We start from the raw sequence: 14,775 nt of genomic DNA on the forward strand, positions 1-14,775 counted from the left end.
CGTCCCGCGGCCTAACCAGACTCGAGCGGTGCTGGGTGGCGGGTCGGCGTTGGTCTCCAGTCTGTCTGTTCATCCAGACCCTGTCTAGCTAAATCCTGCCTAGTTTGGGGGAAGGTTTCAGGAGGTCTTAGGTGGGACTCGAGGCTGTTGCTGATCTGCTGGGCACAGTTTAATCTTGCGTCTTCCACCTCAGCTCCTCAGCTTGAACTGTCTGGTGCTGCTGCGTGTGATACACACGAGATTGGTGTGTTCTGAATCATGTCAGTGCCGCTGTCAGGGATGTAAGTGCTTTTAGGCAGGTCAGATACAGTAAGTAATAATGCTGAGGCCGGATCCAGAGGAGAGAGGAGGTTCCAGGACTTGGTTCAAAAACATTCTCAAGACAAACGGGTCCTTGAATGACAAAGGTGTCATCAAGAAAGCTCCTGCAGGCCGGTGTGTCCCGACAGGGTGCGGGGGGTTGTGCGCTGACATCGCGCATTCCGGCGTACTTTCTTTAATGTGAGGTTTTATTTCTTCATTTTTTGTTTTGCTGTATATTTGGCAGGGAAGTCTCGTTGGCCTAGTGGATTATCCTGACGATGAAGATGATGATGAAGAGGAGGAGACGTCTCCACGGAAAAGACCTCGTCTGGGTTCCTAAATGAAACCAAAACTTTGGAATAAAAACTTTTATTATGGGGTTTCAAATGCTGCAACTGTTTTAAGAGCTAAAAAGAACCTGATGCAGAAAGCTTTCTCCCATGAGTATGTAAGATAATACAAGGAGTAGCAAAAGAAACTCAGTGTATGAGCTAGAAAGGGTTAGTTCTGTAAACACGAAGCTTCAAGGAACTGAAGATCTTTCTAGTAAATAAGAGGCTGCCCTTCGGGCTGCCAAAAAAAACACAAAAAAAAGAGGGTTAGTATTCAGAGGACCTGGATGATGCTTCTCAGCACGGAAAGTCTCAGGTGGCGGGAGGGCGGGAGGGCACGGAACGCTAAACGCTTCAAAACTATTGCAGGGTTTCCCCGGTGTTAACAGGACTAGGAAAAAAGCTTAAATTTTGAACCCAGTAATCTTAATTTTGTAATGGTGCTGTCAGTTGTGTTCTTTTAGCGATGCCTCTTTTTAAAACAATTTTAAGGGAAAACTAACTCTGTTTGCATAAGAACAATCCAGATTTTGGGACCATTATTACCAATAAAACGGCTTTTCTCATTGCTGGAGGGAGGGACGCTGCAGTTAACGGTGCATGTCGAGTTGTTTTAAAACCATTAAAAATCAGTTTCGATTAGTTATTTTTCAAGAGGAGAAAATGGAAGCTGGATTCAAAATGGATGGTTTTGCTTATTTTTTAATGAGACAGGCGGTAGCGTCCATGCCGAGGAACGCTCGCTTCCGCACGCTCTCCCGCAGCCGCCTGTGTGAGCGGAGCTGGGCCCGGCCCCCCTGCACCCGCGGGGGGAAAGGCGAATTTCGGTGCTTTTCTGGGTGCTGGGCGCGCTGGGTCTGCTCGGAGCAGGAAAGCGCTTTCCTGCCTGCGCTTCCCTCGCGTAACTGAGGTGGCGACAGGAAACACTAATGCGTCGTTCAGGGCCATGAATTTAGCGGCGTTTTAACACCAAAGTCACTTTGGACCAAGATGGAATGATCTCTAACAGAACGCGCTCTTTGGGGCGGAAGCAACAAGCAGCATGAAAGCCGCTTTCTTTTTAAAAATAAAAGCACATTCCACGTAGTAGGTGAGCAAACTGCGGCAGAAATAGGTGAGTGAAACGAGGCAAACAGTCCAGGTTTTGGTTTCAAGAGCAGCGAGTGAACCGTACGTATTTTGATGTGAGCTTGCCCCTATGATCTGAGATCATGATGAAGCGCGAGGAGATTTCCCGACGACAAATTGAACGCGTCAGACACGTTAAAATCCGGAACCAGCTGCGATCCACCACATCGGTCACTCGTAATATGTGTTATGGGTCCATTTCTCCTGGAATAGTTTAAACTGAAGCAGTTTCTCTGTTTTGGAGACTTTTGTAGTTAATTTTAATTTTAGCTATTGTTTGGAAAAAGATGGGCTGTCTGTGTAGATATGAAGTATAGTTTTTTCCATAAAATAGAAGTTTATTTTGTATTAAAAATACCACTGTACTTGTTTTACACCATTTGTATACATGTGGTGATATTAATGCTGAACTGTAAAATTCAGGAATTAAAATGTGACCCTGTAATTCCATAATTACTGCTTCAGTTTGGTTTGTCGTACGTGGTAAGTTTGACTCAGAATTTTTAATGTGGCCATTTTAGAATATTTTTGAAGATGAGTTATCCAGGTAGTTTTAAAGTAACTGGATCCCAGTGGACGCGATTCCCCCCGGGAGGGTGTGACTTGTTACCGACGTGTCCCCTTTGCAGGCAGCACAGAAGGGGACGACTCGTGTTTTGGCCACAGGCCCCATCAACTCCCAGCGCTGAGGAAGCGTTTGCTGGTCCAGCTCATTGTGTGGCCATCGTGTTTTTCTTCCCGATGAGTCCTTTCTCGCCGTCGGTACCGGTGATGAACTCCGGCGCTACCCGTGTGCGCTGCTGGAGCGGCACAACGTGCCTTCACTAACCTGAGGCTGAAAAATCGCATCCCCTGGGCCGTGGAGCCAGATTGTCCTGATGAGCAGTGACCGCAAACGAGCTCCGCGAGGGGCTGAGTGAAGTGAGTCGCTCCTTCCTCCTCCGCCGCATCACTCCTCACTCCTCCGTCTTGCTCCTCACTCCGTGTTCCCACCACCCCTGCTCTTCCCTGAAGTACTGTCAGGAGCTTTAAAAAATACATTCAGACCAACAGATGAGGGGTTTTGAGCAGCAAAGCCAAGAATGTCATGAATTTTCAGAGTTGCTAGAAAAAGACTGTGGAAAGTGGCTTTAGGTGTCCTGTTAAAACCAAATTTAGGGTCCCTGGAGAGGTCTGTACCAAAACAGGTGCTGATTCCCAGCCTGGGCTCCTTCCACTGCCCCTCTTAGGGAAAGAGCAGAACATCTGCCACCATGTATCACTTATAAACGCTATTTTAATCAACAGCTGCGTGAAGCTGGAGTGGTTGGGTGGTTTCTGTTCCTGCTGCCGGCAGCCAGGTAAGGACACGGGGGCAGCGACCAGCTCCTCTGCTGTGTTTTGAGTCTCTCAAAGCCAGACAGGTAATTTTAAAAGATTTTTGCCTGGAAAGGGAGTTGCTCGTGACATCCCCAGCTTTTCCTCTGCAACTAAGGCGAGTCTTTTTCCTTAAAGCTGCATTTATAGCACAATTGGACTTAAGGACTATTAAAGTGCCCCGAAAGTATGTAAAGCTGTAATGAAGAGTTAAGATGTAAACGTCCCTACTCTGAGCTGCTTTTTCTGTTTCCCAAAAATAAGATGGTCATAGTTGTGAAATTAGACTTTATTACATTGCACAGCTGAAAAATGGTAATTTGTTTAGAACATTCTAGTAAAAGGAACAAAGTTTTCTAATTTTAAATATAAAAAAAAGTTCAAATTTCTAACTTGTTCAGAGCTGTTCCCATAGGAATTATTTGGACAGATCTCTGTATCTGTGCTTGTTCTACAGAATACCAGTAGCCTGGAAAATCTGTGTGCTGAGGTGATGGTTCAATGGCCTCACTGGGGAACGTGTTCCAGTGACAGTCAATGAGGTTCCAGCATTCTGGAAAAATAAGTGTTTTTAGTGTATTTCAGTGTAATTTTAAATATATAGAAAGTACTGAGTTGCCTGTCCGAAAGTTCTCTAAAACTAAGTGGAAAACAAATCCATTCGGTTATTGATTCTGTGATTTATTCTAAAAGCATCATTATGTTCTTGGCATCTGCAATAAGCTTCTTAAAATTACCGCTTATTGATAACTTCTTCTTTCAGTTTTTCTGCCAGCATTTTCCTCTTCTGTAGTAATTTTTGCTTCTCTTCGGACATTTCCTAAAAAGCAAAATGAAAACACGGCAATAAAGTGCCAGCTTTCCTGGGACGAACCCCGACCTGTAACCCAAACCGCTGACGCACCTGGGAGCCCTTGGAACCCTGGCGCTCTCCCGAGTGCTTTAAGGAAAGAGAAACACCTATTATTGCATTTCCTGGGCACACCTGGCTCCTCACATCCATCTGCCCATTTGCCACTGCACTGATCTTTTATCTTCTAAACCTCATCGCCTTGCTTTTTGTGGCTTTTAAGGTTGTCTAGTAGTTTATTTCCGCTGAGGGTTTGCAAGCATTTCTTTTCATATAAGTGTAGATTGGACCTGTTTGTGACAAATGCATTGTCGTGTTAACCGTAACAATGATTAACAAAAGAAGTTTGGGCTTTTTTTTCCTGCTCGAGGCCTCTCCCTTGGTAGAGCTCTGTCCTGTCAAAGCAGTCTGGGGCTTTTATGGGTGTACTTTCCCTGATAGGATTTACTTTTCGTTGCTTCTGTTCTAGTGATGACTGATAGCAATCAAGCATTTCTTCATTTCAAATAGGCACCAAACTCTCAAGAGAACAAAAGAACGAAGCGTATTTGTTACACCTATAAAAAAAGACGACAAAAGTAAAACGTTCTTCCTATTTCAGCTGGAAAAAAAATCCCAGGAATTTAAGGGAGCCTAAACTGCCAGTCACAGATTAGGAGAAAACCAGCATTTTAGCCATCCGTAAACTTAATCATGAGGATTTGGTGATACTGAAGCAAAATAATGTCAACTGAGTAAAGCTCTACCCTCGAGGCTTCTGCAGAAACAGTAACTTGAAAATACTCCCTCTCTGCTTCTCCCACTTGTTTTCTTTATCTGCTACAATATTCAGCAACAACATCGACATCTTCACGAAACCATCTGTGTTTTTTATCAACGGTCAGGATGATTCAAAGTGTGAATCTTTCACCTCTTTAGGAGACGATTGCTCCTTCTTCTGCTCCGTGGCTGGTGGCGCCAGGACGTTATTTCTCGACTCTTTCTTTGCAGCCATCAGCAAGTCTCGTTTTTTCTTTAGGTAGTCCTCTCGCTGCTTCAGCTCCTGTTCTTCGAGTTCTGAGAAATTCTGCAATTTTTTTTTTTTTAAAAATACATTTTGAAATTCATTTTTTGTATGTGCGTTGCGTATTTATGAGATAAAAGCATTTGCATCACATTTCTCTCCAAAATAACCAGCCGAAAAACATCCAAGTTGAAGTTTCAAGCTAGAGTTGTCTACTGTCTATTATCAAGGGACAAAGGCTGAATTCGATTCTAAAACCAGGATGATGAGCTGAAATTCATGCAAATTAAACTGGTGAATCCCACAAAGCAGTGTTTGCATGCTGGTTGAAAAAATACACATTTAAATGTAATACTGTCTTAGATACATATTTAAAATGTGATCCGCTCTTTCTGCATTCTAGTTCTAGGTTTGGGGTTTTTTCTGGTGTGTTTTCGACTTACAGGTCCTTTCAGCCCCGTTTTGGGTGCTGTGTTTGCTGAACCCCTTCCAGGTGCCGTTTTCCCGGCATCTTCCGTGCCCCTGTTGCCGGCTGGTCGTGCTGAGCTGCCTGGGCCTCTGTGGAACGCACGGACCGGTTTCAAGTCTTCCCTCCCAGATTCCCGAGATCCCTCTAAAGAGCAATTGGAAAGAACAGAAATATACCAACCTCCCTATATGTGTGCATGCGCACATATACATGCACACATATAGTTTGCTTCTTATCACCTACGAATTTTCCTGCTTTCCTGAACAGGTCAGCAAGAGATTAAAATGAGTAACAAAAATCTGAACCAAAGAGAAAAAGATTCAGCTTGGTGCTCTGATAATTCCTCTTGAATGAATTTTAGGTGGACTCTTCAATGGTCTCAGCATTGTGCTTTCCCAGAATATTACCTAAAGGCGTTTTTGGAGTTTGTTGAGCAGGATGGGCTCCCTCGGTGGACCCCTTCACCTGTACAGCTCCCCTCGAGTCTCCTGGAGAACTGCAGGTGACGTCTGCTGATTTAACTTTACCACGGGCCTTAAGTTAGAGAGGAAACAAACAAAGCCAAGAGTTACATTTCCTGGCGCTGTACTTCAGCGTTCAACCGTCCCTGCTTTTGCACAGCGGCAGGCACTGGCAGAGAGCTTGAATCTGGTGGAATATCCCAGCTGCCCAGGACTTGCACTCGGTAGCGCAGCCATTACACCATCTGTACCTATCCCAGGTTTTCTTTTTGTTTCTCGGTTGCTGGACGATTTGCAATTGAGCCCATCCCTGTTTACCCTGTGCCCTTTCTACACGGTTTACTCTGCTGGAGACCAAGCGATACTCTAACGCAGAGAGGATTTCTGCTCCTGCTGATTAGGTTCTGGCAGTATTGTGCAGACTTCATGAATAACTACACCAGCTATGAAGCGATCCTTAAAATTCCTGAAGGATTACGAAAGCTGTAATCTCTGAGCAGCTTACACTTTGAAGTCTCTTTGATCACGACAATATTAGTAATTCAGACGTTCTCTGGGTCTGCAGGGTTGACATCCGTTGCCGGGATTTTAGAATTCAGATACAGAAGAGGGAACGCGCTGATCCCAATGACTGATGGTTAATGGGATCGTGTACAGCACCGGTGTTAATGGTACCGCCAAGAAAAACGTACACAAAGGAGCAACCTTTCGAAAAGAATTGTCGATCGGCCCTTCCTGACAGACCTTTTATCTGCTTTGGGTGGCACCCACTGCCCTAAAGCCATACAGTGGGAACCAAGACAGGAGTATCAGAGTATGTCTGAATCACCAGCGCAACCCAGCTGGAAAGGTAAGGTACTCACTTCTTCAGTCCTTTTCCTGTCTTGCTCTATTTCGTATTCCTCCTTCGATTTCCTGGAACACAAAATATGCATAAATACTCAAGACAACTTTAGTATCGGTGTCTTTTAGGTAAATTTAGCACTGCGGAAATATTTGAGAACTATCGAATTACAGGATAATGTGAATTTGTTAGTGTCCAAAAGAATTCCATAACTTAAGGGAAAATGCACTTCATAGAAATAAATAAGTACGATAAACATACAGATGCCACCGTCTTCAGCAGGATTTTGACAGGAACATTCACGTCATCTGTGAGATGATGGCACTTTCCTGGGAAAGGCTGGAAGACTTAGGCCCTACATACTTGTTATTTTAAAATAATGTATGAAGTAGGACTGATTGGTTTTTTACCTGAGAACCTCCCTCAGTATTTTCATTTCTTCCTGTTCAATTTCACTGAATACATCAGAACCCTCGGTCAAACAGTCAGGTAACACACCTATAAACCAAACCAAAACAACACCACAGCAACATTTATGCGTTAATCTAAAGAAAATCACTTTGTACTCCACTCGGTACCCTTCTTCAGGCAGGGAGGAGAAATTAAAACACAAACCCAACCAAACAAAAACACACAATTCTTCCTCTCTGTAACTGTGAAACCCCCTGTTTACCACTTCTTACCATTTCTTTCCTTGATGATCCTAATAGCTTGCAATTGCATTTCAATATTCTTCTGTACCATCATTGTTTTAAATAGTCTAAAATCCTCTGCTGCCAACACAGTTTGCAAAATGGCCTGTGGAGGGAAGATACGCACAAAGTTAAAAACCCTGGAGAAATCACAACCATCTCAGTCTGCTTCAAGTTATTTTAAGTTCCGTGGCGCATGTTTTTAATAGTTATATTTAATTCTCCTACCTGTCTATTTTTCCAGCCATACAAGTTGAGTTAGTAGTCAAGAAAAGAATTGGATGGTTTGTGTCTTTAGGTCAACATGGCCACGATAATATTATCACAAAACCTGGACTGTTTCCCAGGGTAAGTTTACAATTAATTTGACTTCCTGACCAAATCTGTAAGCTGGAGTGAGGAACCTGCTGACAAATACGCAGCTACAGGTGGTGGAAACACTGTCTACGGTTTAGAAAATACGAAGCACAGAAGACGGATCTCAAAAGGTGTCTGACGCCACACAAGTACCTGGCGTTATTTTCAAGACGCTCATTTTTCTGCTCAAAGTTCCTAATATAAACCAACACGATATGTTTCAGAAAACTTTTTGAAGTTTCATCTCCACCCTGCGACATTCATGAAAATATAAAGCTAAAAATTACATCTCTATATTCCTAAACAAAATTAAAATGACCTGTGACGTGTGTGTCTTTGCAAGAGGAGATGAAAAGGCTTCTTGAAACTTCTCTTCATTAATTCCAACTTCTTTAAGATAGTCTTCTAACAATCTCTCAACCTGTAAGAAAGTACAAGCCTCACTTTCTATGAGGTTTTTCCCTAAGAATCATATTATTTTTCCATACTTGTATATTCTTTTCTGCTGACACTGTATTTTTCTGATATGGCAGGTTTTATTTCCTTTCCTAAGCTGTTCAAAATAAGGATTTTCATTGCTAAATTTGACTAGTACTTAGCTTAGCTTCTCGGGTTTCCAAGCAGCTCACTTTTCCGCCCTTTTCCCAGCCTCCTGACTAGCATTCCTCATCATCTTTTGCCCTGTAGGTAAAGGGCGCTCTGCCAGTCTGTGTGCCTGAAAGCCTCCAAGGCCAGAGCACAAACGGATGTCGGTGCGTGTTGATTCAATGGATGCTTTTTAACGTCAGCTATTACCAAGCCTTGTTACAAAAAACTACTTTTTAAATAAGATGCATTGGTTTACAGGTATTTTAAGCACACTCCGAAAACCTCCTGTTGTTTTTTTCTGATAACTGAAAGTTAATTCAAACCACCAGACTCATTAGTGAAAGAAATACAAGTTGTACATGTTCTCAGACATTGTGCTGTTTGTCATTTTGACAAAAAATATGAAGATAATCAAGCTTCTAAGTGCAATGTTTTAGCTAGCAGATATATTCCTTTTAATGAAAAACATGTACCACAGCATAGGAGATATGACTGCGTGTTTAAGTTTCTTTTCTACGTATCTGATGTGTAAGCATAGAAATGCATATGACAACTACGACTCAAAGCATTTCTAGGTAACACATCAGGCAATATCAGAAAATTCTAATTAACACAGACAACACAATTAGAAGTTCATCTAAATAATACTTTCACATTTTAAACTATATTTCTTAGGAATCCACCACAAATAGTGAATGATGCTCACCAGAGCTTGGTACTCCTGGTAAATCTCTGTATAAGACAATTTGCTTTCTTCTTCATCATCGAACACTGGGGGGGAACAAACAAACGAACAACACGGACACGTTCTGGAGTCAGTGTACACACCACAAATCAATTCATGCCTTAAAGAGAAAGACTAACATTTACAAGGTAATACATTTCATCACAGGAAAATATAGGCCACTATTGCTAATAGTATATATTTCCACACATTCAGGCTAAGCATGTACTTTTGGTCATTTATTTTAATTACATTTCATAACTTAATACTGGGAAAACCTGTCTTCATAATAGAAGCTGCTTTCCAGGCAAGTTAAGGATTCAGCAGATACGTACACTAAAAAGTAAGATTTAACATAAGGACTACCACGTGAACTTGTGTAAGGTTGTTCTATGATGGCAGATGGCAGACAACAAGCAGGAGATGTCTCTCTCTCCATGGATTCACTTGAAGGATGTATTAATGACTTCAACCAAGTTTTTTTAAATGCCATTCACTTAGTGAGAAGCCAAGGTGATGCCGGAAGATGAGACCCTGTCTGCATAAAAGCAGATAACCCTCCAGACGAAATCTGCTGCAGGTAAGCTGTTTTTTAATTACATCTACCCTGATTTAGACAAAATGAGCCTCTATCTAGTATAGGCCATGTTAATCGTATTCATGTAAGTTTGTACTAAGAACTCGACTGGAAATATCAAGCTAATGATCTCTATACTGCAGAATGGATGGAAGAAGCAGCAAATAAGAGAATCTGAAAACTAGGGCTTGGGGTTTTTTTTAATTTACATTTTTATCATGTCAACAATGAAGAGAGGTAATGTAAAGGCTCGCAATTAAAGCAGAGGCTTAGAAATCAGCCTTCCTCAATCCCCTTCAAGATTAGCCACTACATGTTGGACAAGTCATTTCCCATGTGCTTGCTTTGAAGTCAGTGAGTGATTTATTCTTCATGTGTATATATATATGTATATATCTATGACATGTGTGATAGAAGATGGTACTGATGTGCATAGAATGAGTCTAATTTGCGGGCAGATTTGGAGTGCCTTTTGGGAAGCACCTTTCCCAGCTGTGACAGCACAGAGGCAACATCTCTGCACCTTCACAAGGCTGCTCCTCAACCAGAAATTACTTGCATTGCTCCCCAACAACCTACAGCGACGCAATGACAGAAATCCAACCAAACAGTTAACGAGCAAGGGAAACTTGATTTTCAAATGACGTCATATGGAAAACCAACATTTGCTTTTGATTCATTTTTGCACAAGGGATTTCTTTTTAATGAAGGGATTTGAAAAAAAAAAAGGCTTTAAGAATATCTAGCAATGAATTCAAATGCCAAGGGGACGCTTCTGAGTCCCCCGAGTGCTCGCAGAGCTGCAGGACAGCGTGGAAAGCCGAGTGGAAAGCCTGCACAAGCTGCTCTCTGTTCTCGGGCTCCGAGCGAAAAGGGGATGAAGTGAAGCGCCAAGCAAACAAGCTGCAGTGAGCGCCCCTCGAGTTCAGTGCCGTCAACGAGCACTTTGAACCAGACCTTGGATCTTCTGGAGCCAGGGCTCCTAAATCACATAGTGATTTACAACTCTTGTCAAACTCATCTATGTCCAAATGATGTTTCAAGTAATACCTTGGAACATGTGAATAACACTGAAAATCCGTCTCTCCTTAAATAGGCATCCAGGGATTTGACTTCAGTTTCACAGCCACATTAAGGGAAATTGATCGAGCCATGAGAAATTAATCGAGTCCCCCAAAAGATGGAGAAGAAACAATTATCAATAGATGATAGAAAACCATTAGCATCACTTATAAGTTGAAGTGCAAGGACTTGCCCTAAGTAACCCCAGCTCTTACATACACTCGCACATACATGGCTATCTCTTACACAGCAATTGCCAAAGCTCAAATTCGATTTCTGAGGAATCACAAATTATTGTCAGTTAATCAAAATGTTGCTTATTTGCTTGTTCAGCCCCAAGACTGATGTTCTGAGAACAATAAGAATTCTGTTCTGACAAAATACCTCAGCAAAAACAGCAACAACAAAAGAACAGAATCAGTACAGTGTATCTATAGAAAGGAAAAGCAAACAGCACAGATACCTGCAACTAAAACTTCCCATTTCTTTAACTGTGCTTCTTAGCAACCCTGGCATTGCAGTTACACTTCTTCAGCCTTTTCTTTTTTCTCAATAGCGTCTGAGAGTTGTCCAAGCGCACTCTGTAGCACTAATGATGCCTTGGAATATCATTTACTGCAAGTGATTTCTCTTTCTTCCTCTAACTTCTGCAGAAGTGCCCATTACATAAGCCAGTCTCACCCTCCATGGAAATGTGCAGAGGTTTGCTAAATCTTCTTACTGCCAGTAAATTCCCCTCAACCTTCTAAAGAGAGATCACTGCTCCAGAGAGGGATAAGCAATTCCCCCGAGCCCTAAACCCAGACCCTTTGCACAATAATGAAAACGCTTGACCAGCCTCAAGATTGGGCAAAGCGTCCAGCCTGGATTTCTCTGTAGCTGCAAAAAGTCTGGCAGCTTTACCTCTCTCGTTTCCCAGTACGCCAGAACACGGTGCACGTCCTCACAACGATCCCGCCTCACGGGAAGCTTGGGAAGGGCAGAAACTATTTGGGATAGGATAAATACAACTTGTTTAGAACCTGTGATGTGAATCAGAGGTGTGTCTGCTTCGCTCAATGGGATGTAAAACATTCCCCTCCCGCAGCAGGACGGAGGGGAGGAAGGAGCAAGCGGGTAAACTCATAAATAGTAAGAACCACTCTGCTTTGAGCTTGATGTTAGTAAGTCTCTAGAAATAAAATGCATTTGGAAGCCATGACTTCAGTATTTTAAAGTTATTAATGGATCCTACATCCTGTCAGGTGATACTAAAGGAACAGGTTTTATTCACAGTAGCCACAGAAAGTCATCCTAAAGTCTACAGCAACATGCTTTAATACTTTAAGGCTGGGCAGGAACACAGGCCAAATGCTTTTTTTCAATAATCACAAAGGAAAGCTTCCTTTTTTTTTTTTCGAAAGGACTTAGGTAATGCCTTCAGACTTGCCCAAACTATAATTATTTTGCTACCATAAGGATCCAGGTGTTCTTCAACAGCAGAAAATCTGTTCTGTAAGTAGCAGAACTAATTTAGCCACATCTCCGCTGCAGAAAGTCTATTTTCTCCTTTCCTCACCACATACGAACACCTCTGCAGGTTTCCTTGAGCACCTTTACATGGAGCTACAGGTCCATCCCTGTTCTCCCCCTCACCGCCCATTCTTCCAGTTTATTCAAGCTGCCCCCCAAATTATTCCACGATTCGCTCAGCTCTTTCTCGAGGAAGAAAAGGTCCTGAGCTGAACTCACGCGCAGGGCAGCCTACAAAACATAACCGATAACTGTTGACTCTTTAGTGCAGACTATAATTATTTGAGAGGTACTAAGTTATGGTTTCTAGTCTATTAACTGCCATTGTTCACAAAATTGCAGGAACTGAACTTTGGGCCTTCTACTCTTCTGTCCTGCTGGCCAGACAGTGATTTTAATGGTACTGTCCAGTTTCCTGAAGAGAAACATCTAGCTGTGGAAAAGTACTAAAGGCCTCCACCGGCTCTCCAGCCACGTCAGGGTGTTACACGCAGCGGAACGAAGAACTCGCCTGGCTGTCACACTGTAAGCTCATGCCATAATCCCCTGTACGATCTAATGAATGCTAATTGCCACATCTTGAAAAATCGCTTGCTCAGGGGAGATGGACTTTCCAAGGGCGAGGCAGCCTGTCCCTGCACACGGAGCCCAAGCGCGGCCTGTGGCCGGGCAGAGCCCCAGTGGGGATCCCCGGGCACCCCGCGGGGACCCCGGGACAGCGCTGCCCGCACGGAACCGCGGCTGGTGCGGGCAGGCAGCGCCCTGGCCGGGGCCCGCCGTGTCCCCTCGGCCCCCGGCGTGTGTCCACAGCCCCATCCCGTCCCCCGGGCCCAGCGGCCTGAGCCGCTGCCCAGCCCCGCCGCTCACCCTCGCACTTCTGCTCCATGAACTCCAGGATGGGGATGGACCAGGCGGGCCCCTGCAGGAACCCGGCGATCGTGTCCACCACCCACTCCACGTCTCCCTCCTCCTCCTCCGCCGCCATGGCCGGGGCCGCCGCGGGCGGAACGGCGAACGGCGCGCCCGTCGCTACGGCAACCGGCGTCACGGGGCGGGGCACGCACGGCACCGGGACACGGAGGGACAGCGGCGGCGGGGGAGGGCCCGGGCCGGCCCGCGGGAGCTGCGCGCTGCCCGCGGGACAGTGGGACTGAAGCCGGGTGGGCGGTGATCGTTGAACGCCGCTCCAGGAGGAGGATGTGGGGGGATCGCTTGCCCAGCGTCCCCCGGCCTGACACACACGTGCTCGATAGTACTGAAAATCGAACAAAACGGTACTAATCGCGATGCTCGCTACCCGTTTCGAGGTACCAGCCAGCCTGCGGCTTCCCTGGCGTTGGGGAAAATGGGGATGCCATGGGACGAGGCCCCGAGGAACCTCATCCCAGAGGGCCCTGTGCCCTCCCAGAGATCAACCAATTCTGTTATAATCCCTCTGTCATTCACAGTTTTACAGGATAGTAAAGGTTGGGCTTATACATTCGGTTTCCATAACAACAAATATGTGGGGGATGATCCTGGATGATGGAAAAATCTCCTTAACCCGTATCTTATCATGCACAGAGAGCTGTGGCACTGCAGAGCAAATGCTAACTTATGGTCCTCATCCTACTGCTCCAGTTCCACGTACCTGAACTTAAAATGTTAAACTGTTCATCAAAATAAAACTCAGCCACCAAAACTCTTCTAATGGTATTTATCCTTTTCTAACTCTATCCTTGTTAGAGGATTTTTTATGCAAACGAGGAACAAGTGGTACTGTGGTCATCCCAGTTAGTTACATCACGCTGTATTGTTCTTGCTCAAGAAAAACTTACAGACATGAATGAGTTTTACCTGCATAAAAATTCAGTGCTGACTTTTATGTTTCTCTCCTTTGAATGAAGTAGGTAAAAACCTGTAACAAACATATGCTTGGAAACTAAACAGCAGCAAACATTCAGATAGGACTTCTCAAGAAGGGCAGCGTGTACTTCAAGGCGCAGGATGTTTTATACATCATACCAGAGAGCTCACAATATGCATCTCACTTAGCTTAGAATTCATTTGACATCTTAAGAGCCTCATAATTTCTTTAATCGCTACAGATACTGAGATTGTGACAAAGAGGTCATAATGCAAAACCAATTCTGTTCTTTGCATCACACGCCTACGAATTGGTGCACGTAGCTGTATTATATGACACGGCAAAACCGTCTGGCTTTTCCTGCTAGAAAAATCTGCTTATTCTTTCCACACGGGTGCTCTTATTTTTCATTTTGTTGTGTGAAATTTCAAGCATTTCATCGGAGTTACAAGAAAAATTGCTAGAGTAATGAATATGAGGGAATTCTGTCCGCTATAATCAAAGCCGTTTTGTCACCTCGTATGAAACTGCCCAACATTATTATGTTCTGTTCTTAGATGTCAGGGGGAACACTCGAGTTAGTGCTTTAGTTGTTACTAACACAAGATGGAGCAGGAAACGCTCTCCTGTCTGACTCGCGATAGAGCTATTACTGCTTCATTTTCCGCCTT

General features: G+C 44.0%; 2 protein-coding genes across 10 annotated transcripts in view; one reads left to right on the plus strand and one right to left on the minus strand.

The window, feature by feature from the left end:
• The window catches only part of PPP4R3B (protein phosphatase 4 regulatory subunit 3B), a 20,664-nt gene extending 18,448 nt beyond the window's left edge, over window positions 1-2,216 (plus strand). For all 5 annotated transcript variants that reach the window (XM_065059972.1, XM_065059971.1, XM_065059970.1 and 2 more), the window contains exon 16: window positions 548-2,216. In XM_065059972.1, the coding sequence (XP_064916044.1) occupies window positions 548-643 (96 nt within the window). In that variant the 3' untranslated portion in view covers window positions 644-2,216. The remainder of the gene's footprint in view (window positions 1-547) is intronic.
• CFAP36 (cilia and flagella associated protein 36) lies at window positions 1,320-13,320 on the minus strand. Of its 5 annotated transcripts, none has more exons than XM_065060003.1 (12): window positions 13,126-13,320; window positions 9,090-9,154; window positions 8,115-8,216; window positions 7,430-7,544; window positions 7,157-7,244; window positions 6,766-6,817; window positions 5,849-5,975; window positions 5,416-5,585; window positions 4,880-5,035; window positions 4,024-4,059; window positions 3,857-3,939; window positions 1,320-2,789 (listed from the first exon to the last, which is right to left on the minus strand). In XM_065060003.1, the coding sequence occupies exons 1-12, from the start codon at window positions 13,241-13,243 to the stop codon at window positions 2,783-2,785; spliced, it is 1,119 nt and encodes a 372-aa protein (XP_064916075.1). In that variant the 5' UTR covers window positions 13,244-13,320; the 3' UTR covers window positions 1,320-2,782. The 5 variants fall into 5 exon arrangements, with proteins under 5 accessions (XP_064916075.1, XP_064916077.1, XP_064916074.1 ...); XM_065060002.1 differs by lacking the exon at window positions 1,320-2,789 and adding an exon at window positions 3,391-3,672; XM_065060005.1 differs by lacking the exon at window positions 4,024-4,059.
• Window positions 13,321-14,775: the final 1,455 nt, after the last annotated feature.

Source organism: Columba livia, chromosome 3, assembly GCF_036013475.1.
Source record: "Columba livia isolate bColLiv1 breed racing homer chromosome 3, bColLiv1.pat.W.v2, whole genome shotgun sequence".
In the NCBI taxonomy this organism is placed as follows: domain Eukaryota; kingdom Metazoa; phylum Chordata; class Aves; order Columbiformes; family Columbidae; genus Columba; species Columba livia.